Source organism: Peromyscus eremicus, chromosome 1 (assembly GCF_949786415.1).
Source record: "Peromyscus eremicus chromosome 1, PerEre_H2_v1, whole genome shotgun sequence".
In the NCBI taxonomy this organism is placed as follows: Eukaryota; Metazoa; Chordata; class Mammalia; order Rodentia; family Cricetidae; genus Peromyscus; species Peromyscus eremicus.
The window spans coordinates 123,064,826-123,089,378 of record NC_081416.1 but is presented as its reverse complement, the minus strand read 5'-3'; the positions used below and the strand labels follow the sequence as shown (position 1 = coordinate 123,089,378).

The 24,553-nt window shown below is 42.5% G+C and overlaps 1 protein-coding gene across 1 annotated transcript in view; it reads right to left on the bottom strand.

Annotated features, from left to right (window-relative positions):
• Positions 1 to 24,553, bottom strand: part of Sv2b (synaptic vesicle glycoprotein 2B) — a 202,794-nt gene that overhangs the window by 7,282 nt on the left and 170,959 nt on the right. The window contains exons 8-11 of the mRNA XM_059272936.1: positions 23,999 to 24,087; positions 21,702 to 21,866; positions 3,645 to 3,778; positions 1,058 to 1,258 (exon numbers count right to left, since the gene is read on the bottom strand). Of these exons, the coding sequence (XP_059128919.1) occupies positions 1,058 to 1,258; positions 3,645 to 3,778; positions 21,702 to 21,866; positions 23,999 to 24,087 (589 nt within the window). The remainder of the gene's footprint in view (positions 1 to 1,057; positions 1,259 to 3,644; positions 3,779 to 21,701; positions 21,867 to 23,998; positions 24,088 to 24,553) is intronic.

The following is a 24,553-nucleotide window of genomic DNA, read 5'->3' as shown; positions in this document are numbered from 1 at the left end:
ACCACAGGCACATCTTGTATTCACGATTCTGAATATTCATCTCCTATTTATAATAATAATATCCAATACAACCCAAACACGAAGAAAGGTTTCTTCCCTTGAAGATTTGATCTGTTTCCTCTTCACCAGTGAAATGACAATGTGATTGATTTTGTTTCCCTTTGTGTTTTGACACTGGAAAGTTTGATATTAATTTTCCTGATCAACAACATCCTGGGGGCAGATTCTTAATGGCTTTTTTATTAATGTGCCTCCTACTTCCCTAGCTCTGGCCTTAGCTCACACTTACCACACATACTTCCTGGCCCTCAATGTACACCTTTCACTTCTTACTGACCCCTCACAGCATTGTGTTTCAGCATTAAATGGTGCAAGGTGAAAGGAAGCCAGGCAGATGTGAGTACAGATGCCACTCGAAAAGCCTACAATGTGCTGTGTATTATAAGATGTTTGGGCTATCTTATGTTCAACCCTCACAAAATCCCCCCCGGCTATTACACCTCATATTATTAGGAAACCAAAACCCAAAGAAAGGCATACATTCAAAAGCAAATGGCCATGTGTACAAGGATTTCAACAGGAGGCTCTCCAACAAAGCCTAAACTGTTTTTATGCAATTTAAAATAGTTTTTATTCTTTATCTGCTCACCTGTTCTTTCACAATTTCACACACGTATCGTAGAATTTGAGCATACCTCCTGTTATGTGTCTCATGCCCTCACATTTCTACTATCAATCAGCAGAAATAAGAAAAACAATATGGTTTGCTTTGAATCATCAAACTGTCATTAAAGAACATTAAATATCTTTTCTATAATAATTTTATAAAGCAGGTGTGGTGGGTCTATTTGATCATTGATGTGGGAGTGATAATAGAACACCCTAGAAAGGATGCAGAACCCCTCCCCCACCACCCTCAAAGCCCTAGGATTCTGGGAATGTGCCTCCTTGGTTTTACAGCAGCAGATCCAGCCTCACCTTGTGCACTATTTCTTTAAGAGAAGGAAGCAAACCAGTGTGTCCAGGAGCCCTAAATGCTCCACCATGAACAACTCACCAATCATCTTGAGTCTTCCGACTCTGTCCATGAGCAGGGCAGAAATTATGTTCCCAGGCAAGACAGACAGGCTGCCGAGGAAGCTGACCAGGTAAATCAGAAAATCATTGTCCTCCTCAAAGTCCATGTGGCATCCCTCTTTCTGCTCCAGGAAGGTAGAGTTGATAAACCGACAGTCAATGAACTTGTGCTTGTAGAGGTCTGGGGAGAGAAAGAAGCCTTGGTTCATGTGAGTGACTGGGAGCTGGGGAAAGAAAGGCAGACACAGAGATGTCCTTTTTTATAGATAACCTGTGAACTCAAAGTCAAAGTGATGTTTGGCAAAAAATTGTAATAGCCTGCTCAGCTCCAGTTCCTGTAATAAAAAGAAATGAAAATAATACCCTTTTTAGGGACATAGTTTTACATGTGTATGTTTGTGTGGTATGTGCATGAGTATGTGTGTGTGTGTGTGTGTGTGTTCACATGTGTGCAGGCATACATATGTGTGCACATGCATATTAAGTCGTGAAGTTGTTGGCTGTCTTTCTCAACCACTCTCCATTTTGTTTATTGAGGTAAGGTCCTTCACTGAAAGTGGAGCTCACTTATTCCAGTTAGTCTAGCTAGCCAGCTTGCCCTGGGGATCCCCTGTCTCTGCCTCTCTAGTGCTGGGATTATAGACACCAGCCACACCTGCTCAGACTTTACATGGATTCTGAGGATGTGAACTCCAGTCCTCACACTTGAGTGGTAAGCATGTTATCCAGGGCCATCTTCCCAGCCTCTGAGAATCCTGTCTCTCCCAATCAGGTGACACTCCTCTGAAGTAATCTAGTTTAGAGAGTAGAACTTAAGAATTGGCGTTTGGGACTGGCAAAATAGATTAGTAAAGTGCTGTCTTCAAAAGGATACACACACACACACACACACACACACACTATTCACACACAAGAATTAGGGCCAGCCTGAACTGTCTACTGCAGAGTCCAAGCAGTAGCTTATTCAAAACCCTAAACTTTCTCAAAAGTAAAAACCACTTGCTGTGAAAACAATTCATGTATTTTCTGACACTATCAAAGACCAACTTTTCTAACAGAAAAAAAATGCTAAGTAGAGAAACCTGGGTTTGATGGCTGACCCTATCAGAACACTCATCTCCCTGAATGTCTCCCTGAAAAACCAAAGGCGTGCAGGGGCTGGGGAGCTGGCTTAGGTGGTAAAGTGCTTGTGCATGTGCCTTGAATCCTAGATTTGGGGAATTGGTCACAGGATGATCTCCAGGCAGTCTAGTTCAATCAGTGAGCTCCAGGGTCAGTGAAAGGCCCTGTCTCACAAAGTAAGGTGGAAAAGTGATTGAAAAAGATATTTAACATCAACCTCTGGCTTCCGTATGCACACGCACACACACAATTGGAGGCATACACCTGGTGATGGTCTTTGCTTCTCCCAGCTATGACATTTCCCAATTACAAATGTGAGCAAAAAAAAAAAAAAAAAAAAAAAAAAAAGGCCTGTGTTGAGTATGCAAATGAAGAAGTCTCACTGAAACTTGAAAGAATAAAAAGGTACGACCATTTTTAGTAACAAATACAACTTCTGGAACTAGTCATTTTTTAAGGTAAAGCTTGGAAGAAACACAGGAAGCTATGTCCAATAACAGATTATTAGAGCCTGGGAGATGTTAGAGACCAGATATTGAACCTTCTGAAGCTGAGAGCATGAGAGAAACATGTTGTGTGAACTGTCTGTTGACATTGATGCCGAGGAGGGAGCATTAATATGGGTGTGCAGCAAGTAGTCTGTGCAAAGAGTACCGCTTTCTGAGCCATGTAATTGAGAAATGGCTTCCGACTCCGTCTCCTTGCTAGCTGTGGCCTGGATCTATTGCTTCAGTCTGTTTCCTCAGCTCTGTGGTGGGGATAATCAGAATACATGTCTCCACTGAGACCCTGTAGGGAAGGTTCTGGTAATACACATGCGCTCCCGTGTGTCCCAGTTATGTGCTAAGTTGGTAAGTTATGATGAGCACAGAGGAAGTAGCAAGAGTGGCAGAGTAGTAGAATTCTGTGGGTTTTTTTTTTTAAATCATGAAAATCTGAAACAGTGAAATTCTAAAATGTTCTCAGTGTCTCGCCTTATGTACCAAATCTGAACAGAGGTAACATTCTCTTTTGATTTATTGTCATGGAAACAATTTTTAATTGTGCAAGTTTTAAATTATGCAAGGTCCCCAGGAAGGAATCCAGGTTGAAAATGCAGCCCTCCTGGAATGCTGCTTTCATGAATGTCATACTGTATTTTTGGATAGATAAGTCTCATTTAGATGAGGAAAGTCTCATTCAAATGAAGACACTTGGCCAGAAGTTTTGCTGCAATTTACATGTGAAGAAAAAAAAAACCCTGAGCTATAAATTAAACAAATTCCATACCAACTACTGGCACCTAATGTTTGCCCTCCCGGGAGCAGAAGCCATGTCCTCCCCCACTAAGGCTGCCATTAACGGCTGTGAATCCCTTCACTCGTGTTTCAGGTCTGACTATGGGCTTTGGCTCCGAAATCCTGGGCCACCTTTTTGTCCTCCTCCCAGTGTGCCCATCTTCTTACCTGTGTTGTAGAAGGTGGTTGACTCAATGGTGCAGTTCTTGAAATAGGTGTCTGTGGATGTCACATCTTCAAAATAGCATTTGTCAAAGAATGTGTCCTCAAAGAGGACATGTTTGAAATACATCTTTATGAACCTGGGGGAAAGACAATATCCCTGAGTGAAGCATCCTAGGAAAAGAACACTTGTGACCAAAATGGAAAACGCAGATGGACAAAAACAAGAAGTCCATAGCAAAGACACTAGAACATTATTTCAAACCAGACTACTCCCTCTTTCTCAGCTGCTTGTCTATCACTAACAATAGCATCCAAGGCCACGGAAGACAATGTCTGGTCCAGGTGTGTGTGGAGGACTCTGCATCAATGGCGTAGCTCCCAAATTCAGATCCATGGACTTTCCCATCAGAATGACAGAAATGTGAAAAGCATGAAATGGAGATATAACCAACAGCTAGCTCACGTTCCCATCAGCCTTGAACCCATGCACATCCCCAGGCAGATGGACGCTGTCCTGCACACTTATAGCAGAGTGTAATCAGTGTTGCTTCTTTGGGAAACATTTTCACAGAATTTAAATCGTACATCTCCTTTGACCCAGGAATTATCTCACATGTATTTGCTCATATATTCAAAGAGATATCCACTGGTCTTTATAACAACATTGCTTATGACAGCAATTGATTGCCCATGGATATATATCTGTGCATACATGAGAGCTGGATAGACGACAGACAGATACCATACAGTGTAATACTGTATGATCATTACAGTAAATAAGGCAGATCTATAGGTATTACTAAGGAACAACACTTAAGACGTGTCAAATGAGCCAAGTGTGATGGTCCACTCTTGTAATCGCAGCACTTGGGAGGCTGAAGCGGGATTGCCTTGAGTTTGAAGCCAGCTTGGACTAGCTAGTGAGTTTCCAGACAGCTTGGGATACAAGCAAACCTCTGTCCAGGAAAGAAAGAGGAAAGGAGAGGGAAGAAGAGATGGACATATTAAGTAAAAAAAAAAAAGTTTCAAAAGTCAAGGTATAATATAGAGTTGACAGAATATGATAAATGTATTTTCAAATGTATCTTCAGAGTTATGCCACAAAATGAAAGCAGTCATGGGCCCTAGAATTGTTGTGATAAGGACAGGAATTGAATGAACTTTTCACTTTAGACCATGGGTATGCAGTTTTTGTTTGTTTGTTTTCACTTAAAAACAGCCAGTTAATAATAAGTGGCAAGGCATCTAGGTAGTTATAAGGTACAGTCACATTGGCAGACCACTTGGTTCAGCCCCAACGCCCATGTTAACTTAGGTGGAAAGAAAGTCCCTTCCGTGCATATTCATTTCATCGTCTGTAGCTTGGTCAGATGTTTAGGCTGGAAGCTTTTGGATAAGTCCTCATTAGTGAATAACTACAAGCCACTCATTCTTCCTACATTGTACGTTCAATCTTTAACTAACCCTTTCTGAGCATGGTACTAGAATTCATAGGTACTCTGTCCTATGAGGAGAGAGGAACACCATGTTCCCCACCCTTCAATCTAAGTGAGGGCAAGAAGTGATACTTCAAGCAAAGTAGACCACTGCCATACAGTGGGATCACAGGGACAGAGAAACACAGGGTGCTAGGGTCCATTGTTCCTCATCAGCACCCCAAGATGATGCACTTTCTGACAATGTGTAATGGCCAGTGTTCCACTGTGCTCTGCTCAGAGCCTAAGCCAGAGACATAAATCATTAGCTTCCGCAAAGGGACTTCCCTCCGCAAAAGAAGGTTTGAGCCAGTGCTTACCATAGTGATAGCCCCTGACCACTTCATCACAATAAAACTAGGAAACTATTGCTAAAAATTCAGTTTCCATTGCTGGACATGGTGGTGAACACCTATAATCCCAGCACTGGGGGTCCTGAAGCAGGAGGATCAAGACTTCAAGGTTAGCCTGGAATATATAGTGAGACCTCTCTTAAAAAATATACATCACCTGAGGCAGAGACCAGATTATTATATGTGGGGCGTTTACCCAACCACTCCCACAGTTCCCCAGAGTTTTCTTGAGTGCGAGCAGCAGGAAATATTAGATAGAAGGATTTATTGCGGAGAATATCGCAGAGATAAACAGATAGAAAATAAAGGATAGCCTCGAGAGGGCCTGGAACCTATTCCAACGGGCCCCGACTGTCTCTGCCCCAGGGTTTTTATAGAGACACCAAGGGGTGGAGCAAAAGACCTCCTCCCCCAGCACAGGCAAGTGCAGACCATCTCAGACACCTGCACTCAGGCCCGTGGTCTAATCATCCTCTATGTGGACCTGCTGGGTAAAGCCACGAGGAACCCGAGAACGGTCTCCCACAGGTCCCCCTTTCTTAATATATAAAAAAATAACTATAATGGCTTACAGCAATCTCCATAGCTGTTACACCTCCCAGTATGGGAGTAGAGGATGATATAGATGGCATTTCTCTTTTGAATTAGGTCCAAGGTGACTACAGCAGTCTTAGCTGCCTCAAGCCCTTTCTAAGCCAAAAACTCTTAAGGGGACTACAAACTTAAAGAATCCCTTAGCTTCATCATTACCATTAACAGGTTAACATAAATATTGTTATACATAGTCAATTCTCTCAATCTTACAACTCAAAGCAAATTTCTTAACAGAACCATTTGAATTAGCATATATGGTGCTAAACATAGTTAACAATTTTCTCCGCCTTACAACTTTAACTCAATCATTTGAATTTTCTTGCTAACAGAACATAGGAAAAACTTCGATGTATTCACATCAAACTTAAATATTTCCTTAACTCCACAAAACCAGGGTGCATTAATATCAATAGGTTTCTGCAAACATAAATTCAATCTCATAACTCCTCCTTTTCTTTATAATTTTTTAAACAAAATCTCAAACCTAGTTAGAGGAACCCATATATAATTCCTACAAACCCATATTGAAAAGCAATCTTCTCAATCTAACCATTAACACTTTGAAAACTTAGCAAAACATCCAAAAGCAGTTTCTTAATAAAACTCTTTACACTTTAAAAGCAATCTCTAAGTATACCCCATATGCATTTCTTACTAACAAAATATGACATTAGTTCACTCAAACAACATTTGAAATTAGACTAAGGAATATTAACTCTCCCCCTTTTCTTTATAATTTAAGCAAAATCTCAAGCTTAGTTAGAAAACCCAAACTTCTGTTTAAACAGTTCCGTTTGTAACACAAACCAGTTCCATAGTAATTCCATTTTACATAAACAGTTCCACAAAACAATTCATGAATCACCAGTTAATAAAGCATATATGCATACACAAAACTGCATCTTGATTCTAGGTAGAAATAAATTTCTTCATTTAAACAGTTCCATTTTTAACCCAATTCCAGCAAACAGTTCTAGGTCATTACTATGAATAAACTCAAAATTGTCCCATTGCAATGAAATCTCTACTGTTCATTTCATTTCTTAAGTCCCAAAATTCACATGATAAATTCTGGTACTAGCCTTCCAAATATGAAGAAATCCATAACCAAAATCTTTTTGTAGTTTTATCTCATTTTAAGTTCAAAAAGTTCAAACAAGAAATAAATTCTAGTATCAGGCTTTCACTTCCAAATACGAAGAGATGGTTTTCAACCAAAACTTTTTGCCGTTAACAATTTTACTTCAAACAAGCGTCTCTGCAACTTGTTCTCACAGAGACCTTTTTAGGTACAGTAGCATTCTAAACCGCACCGTTTTTGATGTTAGCTCAGGTTTTTCTGTGTTGCGTTGATTTTCCATGAATCTCAGCTGCGGATGCCTTGTGCTAGTTCTGGCGTCCGCCATTCTCAGCTTCTTAGCGGCTTCTGGAGCTTTTGAAAAACCGCTCAGACTGCCTGCTTTGCAGTCTGTTAGGACACTAACTTCTGTATGTCTCAGGTTCTTTCACCATATACATTAAGAATAGACTCACACTTAACATTTACACTTTACAAACTCACATATAACCTTTTGCCTTGCAAAGCATTTAGACTCACACTCAACATCTACATTTTACAAACTCACATATAACGTATTAACATCTACTTATTTATACTCCTTAAGGAAACTATAGAACTACTTTAGCAAATATATTTCTTATTACTTATATATTTCTTATATTCATTCCATCTTATTCTTACTGCTAACATCTTTACTTCTTACAAGCTTATCACTACATGTCTTAAGACTACCTTAGATACGTCTTGCAAGCTTATATTCTTAAAGGAACTCTATAGATCTATTTTACAAACTTATACAGGGCTACCATTAGCATATATTTAACTTAGCAAACATCTGAAGATTTCTTAACACAGATCTAACAAGAGAATTTTTATAAACTTACATATCTTATTTTCATCTTTTTCTATTTCTTACTCTTAATTATTATCACTATCTCTATTAGAAAGATTCTTAACTAGACAGGAAGTACGTACATCATTGCTAACGTTTAGAGTTTATAGTCAGCTTTGTTATAAAACACTGGGATTTAGTGAATGTTGTTGTTATAGAATTGTGATAGTTGTTGCTAGGGGACTGTAACCTTCCCAGGACGATGCCACACTCCAAAGTTGCCAGTTCTCTCAGCCGTTCCGGACCGGCAGAGATGCACTGTCAGCGGTAGACGTTTTTTAACTAGAGGCTGTCCCTTCACCCAAATTCATAATAGTTCCCCTAAGTACTTCAATTCAGACAAACATTTCTATTATAGCAGTACTCTTGGTTTGCTCTACCGAAAAACTTCCCTTCACGCTGATGGTGAAATTACCGTATTTAGCTGCTGTAAGCTCTTTGCCAAATATCGCAGTTATTAGGTGATATAAAGTATTTTTCCAAAGGAGCTAGTAAAGACAAAAGCGGCACAGCTCCGAACTCTATTTCCTCACTGTTTGCATTAACCAGTGACAAAACCTCAGAAACACTAATTGAGCCACTTTCATTCTGGTTCCATTGTAGGAACATCATTGGAGCTGACCTTTCTTAGTTCCAAGCTCCTTACGAAACGCTCCGGTAATCACCGAGCTTCATTCTCCTCTTGTGAAAAAACACAAACATGTCCTAGACCCCATATTAACACAGGACTAGTACCCTTCCACAATCCCGAGCAGGGATCTTTGTATTTCTCATTACCCTCAGCTAAAGGACCAGGAAGATTGGAGTGAACTCTAATATGGCCCACAAAGCATGGCAGCTTTCTTTTGTAGATAGCATAAGTTTCCTTCATATCTAAGACAACGTTCAGTGTTATAAACTGCTCTCTTGCTTTAAGGATTTTAAAGTGGCTTGTTTGATCTTATAGGTAGCTTTCTGTCATCCAACTACCGTTAAAACTTTGCACAGCTATTAGGGTAAATAAGTCATTTTACCAACCCCCAAACCGCGAAGTGCCTAGTTCCATATCCTTTCAATGTTTCATTGGAACTGACACTTAAACTCTTAGATGATTTTCCTCCTTATTCTTTTAAAAGCTGTATTTTCAGTTTACCATGAACGTATTTTTGAGCTGACGTGTTTCAGGGCAATGTCGCCATCTTTAGTGGAAAAACTACCTTTCCCAGAATGCATTTCCCTTATATCAGTCCATAATAGTATCAGTCCCTTAAATCAGTCCTTTATATCATTTCCCTTATATCAGTCATTTCCCATAGTTCTTTTTGGGTCTGAGAGTCAACTGGTTCTCTTTTTACCAGACTTGCTTACAAATTCTTGCCCGGGAGGTTTGAACAAAGTTTTTTGCTTTTACAACGGGAGATTTGAACAAGCATTTTACATTTTCAGTTATGGCACGTTGGGAGATTTCTATTCTCGCCTCAACTGGCTTTAACAGGTGTTTCTCCTTCATCAGACACTGGCCCCAAATCAGAACCACACCTGCCTTGTTAGCCGGCATTGAGGCTGGCATTTCTGATAGCAACTTTCCTAGGGGCTTGTGTTTGTCTTAGCCAGTCAGTGAAAAACAAGATCATGTACAACAGCTTTTCCATAACTCTTTCAGAGAGATTTTCTCCCACGGATCTATCTCATTTTGCTTGTTCCTTCCCCCCCAGATGCAGAGCTTCAGGTATCTGTCTGCGGCTCTGTTCCCCTCCTAGCTGCTTTTGGAGGTAGGGGCCTTTTTTCTCCCCCCGAATCTGCCTCAAATTCTAGCAGCTTTTCACAGGTCATGTATTTTCTGGGGAGGAATATGTCCCTTCTGTTTCTTCGGAGTCTTTTTCCCAGACAGTTCCCAGTTTGGTCTCAGTTTATCCCCTCTACCCCAGAAACAGTTTCCGACACTACAGTGGCGGCTTTCCCTGCTACTGAAGGTAGGAGTTTTTTGTCTGTTTCTGTTTTAAGGGTCTGTGTGGTTTGTGTACAGACTGAAAATCTAACAAGGGAGGTTTTTGCCATTTCTAAACTCCCATTAGGACAGGTGTTTTGCCTTATCAGACCTTCACCTGGCCCAGTCCCCCAGTGGGTTGCATTTGCTTGTCTGGGTGCTCAAGGACAGAGCTTATTCCAGAGGCAATCACCCCTTAGGGCTACACTCCCTCATCTCAGGGGAGTCAGTTGAAACAAAGCTTTTCTCTAAGAGGTGCTTTCTGACAGAAAAGAAAGCTTTACTCCTGGATAGTGCTGTTCTGCCCTGGCTGGGCTCTTTCCCCAGACAGCGTTCTGACTCAGCAGCACAACTGCTTCAGACACAGTTCAGCTTTACTGTTTTCCCAGAAAGGTCCTTACTGATAGGAAAGCTTTTTTCTCAGATTTCTTTTTGCAGCTGTGGACCTACCAACTCGGGATTTGTAGGAGAGCAGGCAACTGTGCTGTTCCCACTGGCTTTAGTTTTGTTTGTTCATTAGCAATCTTCCCCTGGGTCCTGCACCTTCCTGCCTCAGCTCTATGCTCCAGGAAGTTTACAACTGCAGGAACCCTAGTATCCCCGAAATGCACCCCAACTCAGAGATGCTGGCCAGTCACCTCTGGGTTTTTGGTCAGAAGCGAGGATACAATGCTAACAGTTTGCATGCTTCAGGGGATCTTTGCATTAGGACCATTAGGAGCACCTTTTCATTCTGAAACGCTCACTCAGAAACAAAACCCTTGATGCCTCAGCTCCACTGTAACTGAAAAGCTTGGCTTTTTTGCTTTTCTCAGGTAAAGTTTCTGGCCCTTTTGGGCTCTCTGTAGCTCTTTACCCACACTCTCCCAAGCGTTTCCCTCAGGGTACTCTGACCCACTGTCTTTTACTAGCTTAAAGAGACACAGCTTAGAAGAGGTTTTTAGGAACTTGTCCCTGCCTCCTGCATTGCAGGGAGGATTTTTAAAGCTTGAAAGAACTTAGGTTTTGCTGTCTTAAGAGGTTTGTTGTTTTCCCTTAGAGCTAATCACAGGTGGTCCCCATACTAATATCTTCAGGTGATTCTAATTTTTGTCCTTCTGAGAGAAAGTTAAAGGCTTTAGTTTTTAAGTTTGAGAGCTTTTGAGAAAGATGAAGGCTTTTTAGAGTTTTTTCCCCCAAATTTTCCAAGAAAAGCTTTAAGAGAAAGGTTTTTTCCCCCCAAGAGAAAGAGCAACTTTTCCCAAAACTTCCCAACTTTAAACTTTTTGGCTTTTTACATCCCCATTTTTGCCTCAGGGAGAAATCACTTTCTCCTGCCGCTTGGACTTAGCATTTCAGCTGTCCCCAGGTCAAAAGCTTCCATAGGAAACTTTTCTTCCCCATAAGCTCAAAGAGCTTTTTTACTACCCGTAAAGCCCAAAGATTTTTTCCCCCAGTTTGCATTCAGAGCCCCCAAGTTAGAAAATTGAAGTTTTTCTGTCTAGTTGCCTATTTTTTTCTACACAATCTTACACTTCTAAGTTTTTCCTAAACTATATTACTACCCTATGCCTTATACTTATTTTTCACAGATAGAAATTGAGAAAGGGATAGAAGATAGAAAATTTTGACAGAAGAGAATTTCGCTGCAGCATCGGACATCCTTCCAGTCCGCTTTCCTTTTCTCTCGAGGATAAAACCCCTGCCTCTCAATATATATAAAAAATATATATTTTCCATAACACCGGCATGCCTCATCCACTGGCAGGGCTGAACTCAGCACTTTCACCAAAAACTCTGTAATAAAACTATTATTTTCCTTTATCTTTAGTCCCTATTACTTTGTCTTTAGTCCCTGTTCATTTGTCTTTAGTCCCTTTTTTTAGTCCCCCCCTTTTTTTCTTTAGTCCCTTTTTTTTCTTTTTTCTTTAGTCCCTGTTCATGGCGCCATTCTGTGGGGCGTTTACCCAACCACCCCCACAGTTCCCCAGAGTTTTCTTGAGTGCGAGCAGCAGGAAATATTAGATAGAAGGATTTATTGCGGAGAATATCGCGGAGATAAACAGATAGAAAATAAAGGATAGCCTCAAGAGGGCCTGGAACCTATTCCAACGGGCCCCGACTGTCTCTGCCCCAGGGTTTTTATAGAGACACCAAGGGGTGGAGCAAAAGACCTCCTCCCCCAGCACAGGCAAGTGCAGACCATCTCAGACACCTGCACTCAGGCCCGTGGTCTAATCATCCTCTATGTGGACCTGCTGGGTAAAGCCACGAGGAACCCGAGAACGGTCTCCCACAATTATACTTTCAAAGTTTGTTTTAATTATTGGTCTAGAAAATAAAAATACCTTGTGAAGGGAACCCCACAGGCAGTCACAACAGGCATGGAAGTGAATCAAAGAGGTAAGAATGAAACCTCAGTTCAGATAGACTTCATCAACCTGGCTCGAGACTTCAAGGAGTCTGATCCCAGGCAGTTTATTCCCAACAAATTTAAACATTGTGTAATTTGGAAAAAAAAAAAAAAAAAAGTTTCCTGGTGTAATACAATTCCTGGTGCACAAGGGGGCATAAGTACTTCAAAATTTAACTCAGAATATATGTCATTTTTTCCAAGAAGATGGGTTCTAGAAGATAGACTACCTTAACTACTAACAACTTAAGGGCCTAAGGAAGGGTCTGGCCTGGTCTTGGTCATACACATAGCATAGAGGTCATTTAGGCTAGTAGCTACCTCTGGTCTTGTTTTGAGAGCTTGGGGGAGCCTCTGGCTACACAGATAATGTACGGGTCGTTTAGATTATTAGGTGTCTCCAGTCCTGGTTGTGGGAGCTTGATATGGCCTGGCCCGACAGATGACAGGGCTATTAATCACTTCCAATTCCCAGTTTTCTGGATGGAAGAGCAGGTTTTACATCTTCCCCATTGGAAAGACAGTCCTGCATGCTCAACATTCCTCATTTCTCTGGGGATCTGTGGACACAAGGACCTTCATGCCATGCTCTCAACAACTTTGAATCCTTTTTCTTAGGCACAAATTTGAATGTACGTTTAAACTCGAGCTTACAAAATCTGAACTTTCAGCCTCTAAAGAAAAACGAATTGGAATATGGTAGCTAACACCTGTCAAATTAGCACTTAAGTGTAGATGAAATCCTAAATAGTCTTAGTAAATAAGAAACACAGAGCCAAATACAGAGTTAAAACCTAAGAGATCAGAGCCCTAGCAAAGCCCAAGACTACCTTTAGCTTACCAGTCACTGCCGTCTCTCCCCCTGAGAGAGAAACCTTCTCCTGCATGACCTGTCTTTTTAATGCCTTTCTGTTCTACCTTCTCATTGGCTCTAAACCCAACCACATGATTTCCTTGCCACTGCCTGTCTATACAGACCTCCAGGTCTCTATGGTTGCTACTGGGATTAAAGGTTCAGGTCACCACTTGGCTGTGTCCTTGAACACACAGAGACTCTGCCTGCCATGTGATCAGATTAAGGGCGTGTGCCACCACTGCCAGATTTCTGCTTAATAGCTATGACTTCTGATGTCCAGGCAACTTTATTAACATACAAATAAAATCACATTTCAGCACAAATAAAATATCGCCATACTTAGGAGGTTGAGTTAGGAAATAGCTGTGAGTTAGACCCTGTCAGAGGAAACAGAAAAAGAGTATGGTGGCACTTGCCTATGACTCCAGTATCCCAACATTTGGGAGGCAAAGGCAGGAAAATCGGGAATTCAAGTCACCCTCAGCTAGGAATGTGTGAGCAACCTGGCCTTTTGGAAACCTTGCTGCAGAGGAGAAAGGGGCCAGAGCGGGGGTGGGGTGGGGCATAGGAGAAGGGAGAGAAAGAGAGGAACAGAAGACTAACTGGGGCTCTTTCATTACAGGAAGATGTCTGTGGTTTCAAATATTGCACACCAGATGTGTTTACGTGGGACAGCTATTCCTGTCTCAACCTTTGCCTTTCTTAAGATATCCTTCTCTTTAATATAATAATAGGCTGGTGATGTGGCCTTCTGAGGTATTTTAATATTCTTCCAAGGGTGGGTAAGCCGAGCCATAAATCAAAAGTGAGTCTGACGCAGGCAGACCTTAAAATGTATCTCCAAGTGGGTTATAAAAAGCCAAAGTTATAAGGAAAAAGATAAAAGGAGAAAGGACCAACACATATTTTATGAGTCTTTCTTTACATAAATCATCTCTCCCAATACCTAACTTACACACTAAGCCATCTCAAGATTCCTCATTCAGGAGAGTTCAGAGGCTGGAAGCAATGTGACCAAAAAAAACCATGTCACTGGTTTTTTTCAGTCTCCCAGTTCTTGGGAGACTGAAGCAGGGAATTGTGGGTTCAGAGACAGTCTAGGCACATAGTGAGATCCTGTCTCTAGCTAAGAGTAGCCGCTAGTAAGGCAGAGTCGGGGAAAAAAACTATTATGACAACCTGCGGATCCTACCAGGCTCCGGTGGATAGTCCCAAGCCTGTGGTCATGTGGGCAGCCCTGGTAAAACCCAGTGGGTCAAAACAAAAAGGCATAACCATATGAAGTATGGCTGGCAGAGGTGAGGGGGGTTAAGACATTGGGGAGGTGAGAGTAATCAGAATGCATTTTATACATGTATGGAATTGTCAAAGGACAAAGTTAAATAACACATTTTAAATTTTTAGAAAAGACTCATCATGGAAACACTCTATTTTCGTCTCCTTTAGACTCAACGCTTTGTCCACCAGGTGATCTAAAGGACACCGGACTCCTATCAATGTAGTCCTCGTGGCTGTGGTTTGATGGTGTCACCATCAAGAAAACGGCTGTAAAGAAAAGGTTGATGGTTCAAATTGAACGTGAACATCACCGAGACAGAGTCTTTACAATCTCATCATCACCCAGGCTTAGGAAATACTGCAATAGAGCAGGCAGAAAGAATGTAAGAGCTTGCCGGGCGGTGGTGGCGCACGCCTTTAATCCCAGCACTCGGGAGGCAGAGCCAGGCGGATCTCTGTGAGTTCGAGGCCAGCCTGGACTACCAAGTGAGTCCCAGGAAAGGCGCAAAGCTACACAGAGAAACCCTGTCTCGAAAAACCAAAAAAAAAAAAAAAAAAAAAAAGAATGTAAGAGCTTGCGGATAGGAAGGAATGCTGGGAAATGAGAGGGCTATTTCTCACGAACTAGTAGCAGCTAGGATTACCTGCCCAAGAGCAAGCCAGTCAATATGCCAGCCTAGATGGGAGAGGGCTCTTGAGGCTGGACTCTTAGCTAAGGAGCAGTTGGTGATAGATGGCTGCTGGGGTAGAGAGAGTCATCTTTCTTCAGGAGTATGCCTACTTGTAGGTTGTCCACACTGTGGTGAATGGTCCCACACCCATGTGCATCCAGACAGCACTGTGGAATTCAGTGGGTTATAAAACAAAAGAGAAGAGGGGGAGGAGGGGTTGGAGGTGAGGGGGAAGTGTTAGGGGATCCCAAGAGAGAGTATGAGGGAAATTATGGTTGGATATGGCCAAGATTCAGCATATATTTATAGAAAATTGTCAAAGGATGAATCAAAAGTATTCTTATAAAAAAGAATGCATTTGATAGACTCATTAGGATTCTTGTCACAACAAACAGAAGGAATTGCTGAAATTATACATAACTCAAGAGAAATTACCAAAGTAGAAACACAGAGAGAAAAGTAAGGGAGGAGAGAACAGACCATGTAAATGCTGTGAGGAGATACTGGACAGTCTAATACAGCTACAGTCCATAATTCAAGAAGAAAAAGGGAGAGAACTGGGCAGAAGAACTAAGGAGACAATGGTGAATAATTTTCCTGAAGGAATAAGGAAAGCAAACGGTAAGTTTTGTAAGGAACTTGAGGAGTTCTTGAGGAAGTACAGAAGAAGCACAAGAAAGATGAGCAAGAGGCATCCTGTACACAGACATAAATAACAACTGCAAGGCCAGGTGTGGGGCGCACGCCTTTAGACCAGCACTCTGGAGGCAGACGCAGACAGACTTCTGTGAGGTCAGGCTGCCCTGGTGCATGTAGTGAGTCCCAGGACAGCCAGGGCTACTTAGTGAGACCCTGTCCAGGAGGTTAAAAGGGGAGAAATCTTGAAAGGAGGAAGTTTTTTAAATCACATCAGATAGATAGACAGATAGATTGATAAAACTATAGCAGGAGCCAGTGAGACGGCTCAGCAGGTAAAGGCTCTTACCACACCAGCTGACAACGTAAGGACCTGAGTTCGATACCCAGAACTCACATAAAAGTGAAGGGAGAAAACCAACTCCAACAAGATGTCCACTGCATGCTGTGACACACATGTACCCACATCACAAACACACACACACACACACACACACACACACATTTAAAATGTACAAAGAAATATTTAAAAGTACAGAACAGTGATTCTCAACTTTCCTAATGTTGTTACCCTTAAATATAGTTCTTCATGTGGTGACCTCTAACCACAAAATTATGTTCATTGCTACTTCATAACTGTAATTTTGCTACTGTTATAATTCATAATGTAAATATGTATGTTTTCTAATGGTCTTAGGCCATCCCTGAGGCTTTTTGATCCTCAAAAGGGTTGCGACCCACAGGTTGAGAACCATTGGTATGCATATCTGAGGGTGCATAGCTAAGCAAGACCCTTCCTGCTCAGAAATTCCACTTTTAGTTATACAAGCTATAAAAATTCTTTCATAAGACTATTTTTTGCCTAGGGGCAGGGAGATGAGTGGAGATGGGAGGATGGGAACATGAGGGGTTGGGTTGGGTGAGTTGGGGGTGGGACAGAGGAAGAGAGTAATAAAAGAGATATCTTGATAGAGGGGGCCATTATGGGGTTAGAAAGAAACCTGGTGCCAGGGAAACTCCCAGGAATCCACAAGGATGGCCCCAGCTAAGACTCCTAGCAATAGTGGAGAGGGTGCCTGAACTGGCCTTCTCCTGTAATCAGATTGGTGACTATCCTAATTGTCATCAGAGAGCCTTTATCTAGTAACTGATGGAAACAGATGCAGAGATCCACAGCCAAGCACTGGGCCGAGCTCCAGGAGTCTTATTGAAGAGAGGGTGAAGGGATTGTACAAGCCAGGGATGGGGTCAAGGTCATGACAGGGAAACCCACAGAGACAGCTGACCTGAGCTCATGGACTCTAGATCAACAGCTAGGGAGCCTGCATAGGACCGACCTAGGCCCTCTGCATGTGGGTGACAGTTATGTAACCTGGTCTGTTTGTGGGGCCCCTAGCAATGGGATTAGGACCTGTCCCTGGCATTTGAACTGGCTTTTGGAAACCTATTCCCCATGCTGGGATGCCTCACCCAACCTTGATGCAGGGAGAGGAGCTTGGTCCTGCCTCATTTTGATGTGCCATGCTTTGTTGACTCCCATGGGAGACTCTCCCCTTTTAGAACAGAGGAGGAGTGGATGGGGAGTAGATAGGAGGTGGGGGAGGGAACAGGAGGAGATGAGGGAGGAGAAACTGCAGTTGGTATGTAAAATAAATGAAAAAAAATAATAAAAAAAAACTTTTTGCCACAGTATTGTAATAGTGAACAATTGTCACCTAAATGTCCACCAAAAGGAGAAAAGACAAAAACATCATAGAATATGCATGTAATGGACTTCAAATAAAGTAAATGAGTTATGAAGCTATGCTAACCATCACCATAGCTGCAGGTGCCTACATCGGGCCTGCAAGGAGTGAGCACATAAATAGTAATAGACAGGGAAGAGACCCACAGAACCCAGCTCTGCTCATGGGAGCTGATAGCAGTTGATGGCTGTTGTGGAATATTAGGTGAAGATGTGTTACATTTGTTTATGCTGTGGAATATTTGTTTAGTGATGCAACAATGTGTTGCATTCTTTTATGTTGCATTTGTTTAACTCTGTGAAGTTGTGTTACTTTGCCTGTCTAAAAAACCTGATTGGTCTAATAAAGAGCTGAATGGTCAATAGCTAGGCAGGAAAAAGGCTAGGCGGGGCTTGCAGGCAGAGAGAATAAATATGAGGAGAAGGGTAGAAAGAAAGAGGAGCAAGAGAAAGAGGACGAGGACACTGGGAGCTAGCCGCCCAGCCATACAGCCAGACATGGAGTAAGAAGTAAAGAAAAGATATACAGAATAGAAAAAAAGTAAAAGCCCAGAGGCAAAAGGTAGATGGGCTAATTTTAGAAAAGCTGGCTAGAAACAAGCCACACTAAGGCTGGTTGTTCATAAGTAAGAATAAGTCTCCATGTATTTATCTGAGAGCTGGGTGGTGGGCCAGTAAAACAGTCAACTACCGATGACTGTGGGTAACACGAAGTCATTATCCTTAGTGATGTAGCCACTGTGAGTTATCACACTCCCATGGGTAGTTTTGTGCCTATGTCCAGGTTAAACCCAGTGATTCATGAAACAGAAACAAAAACAAAACAAAAAGACATGAATGTAGAGACTTGGTAGGAGGGGGATGTTGGTGGGGGTTGGAGGGGGTAAGAGAGGGTGGGAGATGAGTGTGCCTAGAATGTATTTTATGCAAAAGCAAAATTGTCATAGAATAAATGAATTTTCAACAATTTGGGTCCTAAATGAAAGACAAGTTGTGTAATAATTAGCGTGTACAAAGCTAGGGATGGTAGGACACAGTTGTAATCCTAGTGGGGAGTGAGAGCAGGAGAATTAGGAATTCCAAGATGGCTTCAGCTCCATGGCAAGTTTGAGGCCAGCCTGGGCTGCATAAGGCCCTGTCTCAAAAAACCAATAGTAATAGCAATTAATACATACACATATAACATGGTATATTTACCTGAAGCTCAACACATGTAAAAGCCAATTGTGTGATGCTTATAGATATAGAAATGCATTGGGAAAATGCAAAAGTATACAGGAATATAAGGCACCAATGCCTTCTGACAATGGTGAGCATTTCCTCTGGAGAGAGACAGGATTCAACTCAAGAATCAAGGGGTGCAGCTCTCTGGTAAAGCACATGCTTAACATGTGGGGTGCTGGGATCAACCCCAAGCAACTTCCCATTCCCAGAAGGAATCAGGGTTAACTAACTGAGTACTTAAAACCTAAGTTAATGACCTAGAGGTTTTATAAACCTAAGTGCCCTGAAAAATGTTGTCTGTATTACTCAGTAGTCTCTCAAAGTACAGACTATTCCACCATTAAAAAGAAATAAAGGAAGGAAGGAAGGAAGGAAGGAAGGAAGGAAGGAAGGAAGGAAGGAAGGAAGGAAGGAAAGAAGGAAGGAAGGAAGAAAACAAGGCAATAGTTATTCGAAGGTGATAGAATTACAGAACCAATAGTAAGGAAAACAGGAACTCAGGTACACAATAATCAATAGGATTCCCGTGTGTTTACAATAATGTGTGCAAACCTTTTATTGGGAGAAAGTAATCCTCTTTTCAGTACCCAGAAAGACTCTCAAGAGAACCACACAGGACCCACATAAAGCTAGAAATTGTACTGAGAGATTTTACTGTATAATCTGATATGTCTTCCATATCTGAACTGTAACCTTCAAATGTGAACTGTGAGGCTGGACAGCCCAGTATATTCCGGCAGGTGCCTGTGCTCACCACCTACTGTTGGCATTTGTAAGGGACTTTATTGTATTGAAATTAGCCACACTGAGTATTAAAGACCACATCTTATTCATGTGCTCCTAAAAAGGGCCCTGACAGCATGGTGACCTTTCATGCGATGCATGAAATCCACCTCTGCTCCTTGCATGGTTTTTGCCTTCTCCCTCTGCAGTCCCTGCTTCCTGCCATGCTCTCTACCTCATTGACAGGTGGATCTCACAAGCCTCATTTTTAGTCTGAGCTACACACAGCTGACCTTTAATGAAAGCCCTGTTGACTTTGTATGACTTTAATAAGAAAGTCTTTCTACTCCTCGCTGGCAAATCAACTGCGTGAACGGTGACTCATTCCCACTGCCGGTCCAACCCCGAGTGCTCAGAGGACAGCATGGGCTTCCCTTCTGCTGTGAGGAAAGATGGAGATCAGGACATTGCTTCCAGGGCCCTGAACTATGGCAGACAGGAGTCAGGCAGCTGAGTGGTGCCATTCCCCTCTCACAAACCAGTCCTGCCCAGCAGGAGGCACATTACATTAATCAGTCAGCCACTTAGTTAACACATATTCAGATGGGAGCTGGTCTTGCTCTTAATTACTAATAAGGGTAACCTGGCCTGGCATTTGGCTAAACGTGGAAAATTACGAATTTAATCACTTGCCTTTCTTGCGCTTTGAAAAACTCACAAACTCTGAGATAAATTGCACGTTGGGACTCAGCGGCACCATGTCCCATAATGAACCAGGAGTGGATGATCCCTTGGGGTGGAGCCAAAACTAATCTGTGAACTTAATTCTTCTTGAGGTCAAGCAGAGAGGTTTCTCAGCAGGAGAAGGGTTAGTTTGCAGTGGGACCTATCATCCATGGAGGAAGTCTGAGGCCCTGGCTACACAAAAGTCATTTCTTCTGTGTGTTTTAGTCAGTAAGATAAGTCACAGTCATCTAAATTCTAAAGTAACAATGTGTGCAGAGTGTCACAGGGGGAATGCTGGTACAAAAGTTAGTGCCAAAGAGGAGGAACAGCTTGGGGCTTTGAAGGAAAAGGCACTGTTATGTTCTGACCAGCAGATGGCAGCATAACACAGAACGAGAAGCATGGTGTCCTTTCAAATCAGTCCATGAAGACAAATACGCTTTGAACTCAAGAGGCTTCAGAGGGGAAATTATGTTCTTCAGTGATAATTGCTGTACTCTAGTGATTGGTGATGATGCCAATGTTGTATTAAGGTGATGAATAGGGAGTTTATGACATTGACAGTGATGTGTCTAGGCCATGGCAACTCCGGCAATTCCACATAATTCTAAGGTCACTCACACACCACTTAACTCAGTGACCTTCCTAGGAACAGTTCCAGAAGGCAAACTTCAAGGGGCCCATACTCATCCTGAAGAACAATATGGCCTGGAGCAAGCTTATCTAATGTCCCGCCTGTCTCTACTACTTCACCTCCAGAGGGCAGCCTCAGAGAGGCAATTCAGTATAGAGATGAGTCAAATGGACTGAGGAAACATCACAAAGCTTTCTAATACTCCACTGATTTCTCCCATGAGGAAAAGACTCCCATTGACCACAGAGCATCCCGGTCCACCTTCTGAGGTAGTGTTATATGAAGAATAACAAAAGTAGTTCCATAATAACCTTGTACAGAGAAGCTTCCAGAATCAAAGAGCTTCCAGGCTCAACAACCAGGCCACAGATTGTTTCAGAGACTTCAGCACTAAAAGCTGTGGGTCCTTTATTTCCCGGAGCAATTGCATGGCCCATAGTCACTCACACAATTGTCAGCCACTCTCTGGGAGCTTGCTAAGCATAGTTCAAGCTCAGAAGAGGGCATCGTCTGCCTAGTGAATAATGTGGCACCATGATGGAATGGGGCTTTCTATTTCCTTCCATCAAAGGATCAAGTTCTCAGGAAAGCCGCCCAGATTGGTCACCCTCCACCAAATGTCATGTCATCTCATAGCCAGGGGATAAGGGGAATCTGAGGGTCAGTGCAAAAGATTCAGCCATCAGGGAACCGTAGTGTCTCTAACAGCTAGGATGGGTTGTGAGGACCACTTTATTCTTGACACACTGAACTCTCATCTTCTCAATGTTCTCTCCCAAGGGAAGCCCCAGTGACTGTCACTCGGGCCCAAGGAAAGCCCATGGTCACACACTTACTTATCATTCACAAGCTTCCCATGTTGGTGGATCTGGTTTTCCATCGTGAAGTTTATTGTGGCACCATGCACATGCTCACCGAAGAATACCTTCATTTTAGACTTATATTCTTCATCCTGGAAATACCGGATCATATCAGGAAACCAAACAGTCAGGCCATAGTAACTGCAAGAGAGAAGGCAGAAGGTCTGAGAAGCACCAGGGCTCATTTTTTCTAGCAGTAGAATCTGCATCCATGACTTAATGTGGATCAGCCTTAACGTAGTAACTCAGTTCATTATTTGAAAATAGAATACATAGACCTTGAGAAATGGCTACATATATACATAGACCTTGGGAAATGGCTACATATATACACATAGATCTCAGGAAACATCTACATACATACCTACATCTTGGGAAACACCCACATATATACATAGACATTTGGAAACATCTACAGGTATCTGTATACATTTTCTCACATTTATAAAAAGAAAAAAAGAAACACTGGAGTGATAAACAGGAAATAAAAGATGATTATATAGTGGAGGCAGAAGGGAGTGGGTGGAAGAGGAGGGAACGGAGGCAAGATTTCCCTAATGTTCCAACATTGGAGTATATTACCTATTCAAGGAAATTAAATTCAACATAAATAAATATAAATAAAGCCCACTTTTTAAATTGCTGGTGAGTTGAATCTTAGTGCTCACTGTATTTGGCTTCTGAAATGTTGGAACTAAATAATTTGAGAGTAGCAGAGTCAGGATTCCTCTATATTCAATAGATTTGAGTCTGGAAGGGCTGATTTCCATCCCTTCCATCCAGGTATGGAATGACATTAGATTTGCCCCATAATCAAAGAGATTACTAGAGCTCTGTAGTGGGTAGCTGTTCCAGCTTTGATCTTGAAGCACTGCCCCTAGTGAGGCAGCTGGTAACTGCCACACAAGCCTATGACCTGCCCCTGGGGCGTGGCCAAGACAGGAGCCCTTAAGACCCGAGAAGCATATGTGCTAGCTCTCTTGGTTCCTTGTGATCCTGGATGCTGGAGTGCAGACCAAGTCAGAGTCCTCCAGAGAACCACACTGGACTGCACCTCACTTCTCCCGGATCCTGTAACCAACCTCTTCACTAGTTGAAAGCTACCCAGAAATAAACCTCCTTTTAACTACCAGATAAACTATGTGGAGTTGCCTTGTTAGATTCCTGATTTAGAGCCCACTTGCTTTTCTGGGGTGAAGGGGTTGCTTGAGGGTCATAGGCTGTAAAACAAAGCAATCTAACAGATCTAAGTTTACAGTCTTGCTAATTGAGCACTTGTGTACGGGATGCTCTTTGTGTGCACAGTTAAACAGCCTCTGAGTGCTGAACTTGCCTCCAGACCCCATCTCGGAAGCAAGGTGATGCTCTCAGAAGCTAAGAAGTGCCTGAGACACCAGCCTGCAATTTAAGGCCAGAGCCAGCTCTGGCTCATTGCTTTTGTTTTGTTATGTTGCTTGCTTATTTGTTTTCTGTATTGTTGGGAAAGTATGGCAGAAACTGAAACTTTATTCAGACATCAGCCTTCAGGAAAATACAAGCATCTTCAGCTTGGGGGTAAATCCAAATGAGTAGAAAACGACAGGCCAGTCTCACTTCCTTAGCCAGTAACAGGAAAGGAGACTGCCATCTGGTTACTGGCACAAAAGGAAACATAGGCTCAGGGGCTTCTGAGAAAAGTGCCATTGGTTTTCAAAAACAGAAGCTCAGTAATTAACAATTGCTAACAGCAATCAGTTCACAATCAACACTCAGTAATTACTTCAATTCTGCTAACGGGGAATCTTTTGTGTTAAGGGGGGAGGAAAAGGAGGAAGAGGAGGAGAAGAATAAGAAGATGATGATGATGGTGGTAATGATATTGAGGTGATGCACATTACCATTAGCTTGATTATTTCACAAAGCTTATGTCTACTGAAGAATTCAGTTTACACCATAAACATACCCATGTCAGCTCTACCTCAGTGTGGATAGAAGAGAAAGCTTGGAAGAGCCAGCCTCTTCTTCCTTCAGACATTTGTTTTGTCCACGAGAAGCCTGCAGGCATTCTACAATCATAGCAAGACTAGCCTGAGGTTGGAACACCTCCTCTTGTTGATGATTCTAAGGACTCTTGGTGCAAGAGAGATTTCTGTTCACAGAAGCCACTAGATGGGGCTGCTCATGACTTGTGGCCCAAAACATCCACTCTGCTGCCAACTGCATTAGGCCAAGTTATAATCAATCCTCAATCTATAAGCCAGGCTGTGGAGGGACTGACATGAGATGGCACTTACCTTAACGCCATGGTGAACCAGACCACAGCCAGAATCAGGGTGTTCATTCTGTAGGGCCCCATCACACAGTACAGGGCGTTATCCCAGACCTAAGACCCACACCAGAGAAGGACAGTTAAAGGAAGGGACCGGTGACAGCGAGAGCACATTCCTCAGATTTGCTATTAAAGTGCCTAGGACATCACAGAAGGGGGTAGACCACCCTCTCCCAAAGGAAGGAGCCTTATCTACATAACAAGGCAAGTCCATCCTTTCTTTCTGAACATCAACAGCCCTGGAATATCCCCTCTCCTCAGATGCCCCATCCCCGCCCTGAATATGGAATTCTGATAAATGTGATCAAAAGGACACCAAGTTTGGGTTCCAAAGCATTCAGTAACCTGCAGCAATCAGTTCTACACCCCACCCCACCCCACCCCTGCCCCACTGCAGGGTGACACTTCAAATGTCTATTGACCATAAAGCATGAACCCATTGAGTCTCAGTAGAAGCTAGAGGGCTGCCCCACTCAACAGCTGGCTTGAGCCTTGCCTGAAAGACCCCTGGAGAAGTGGA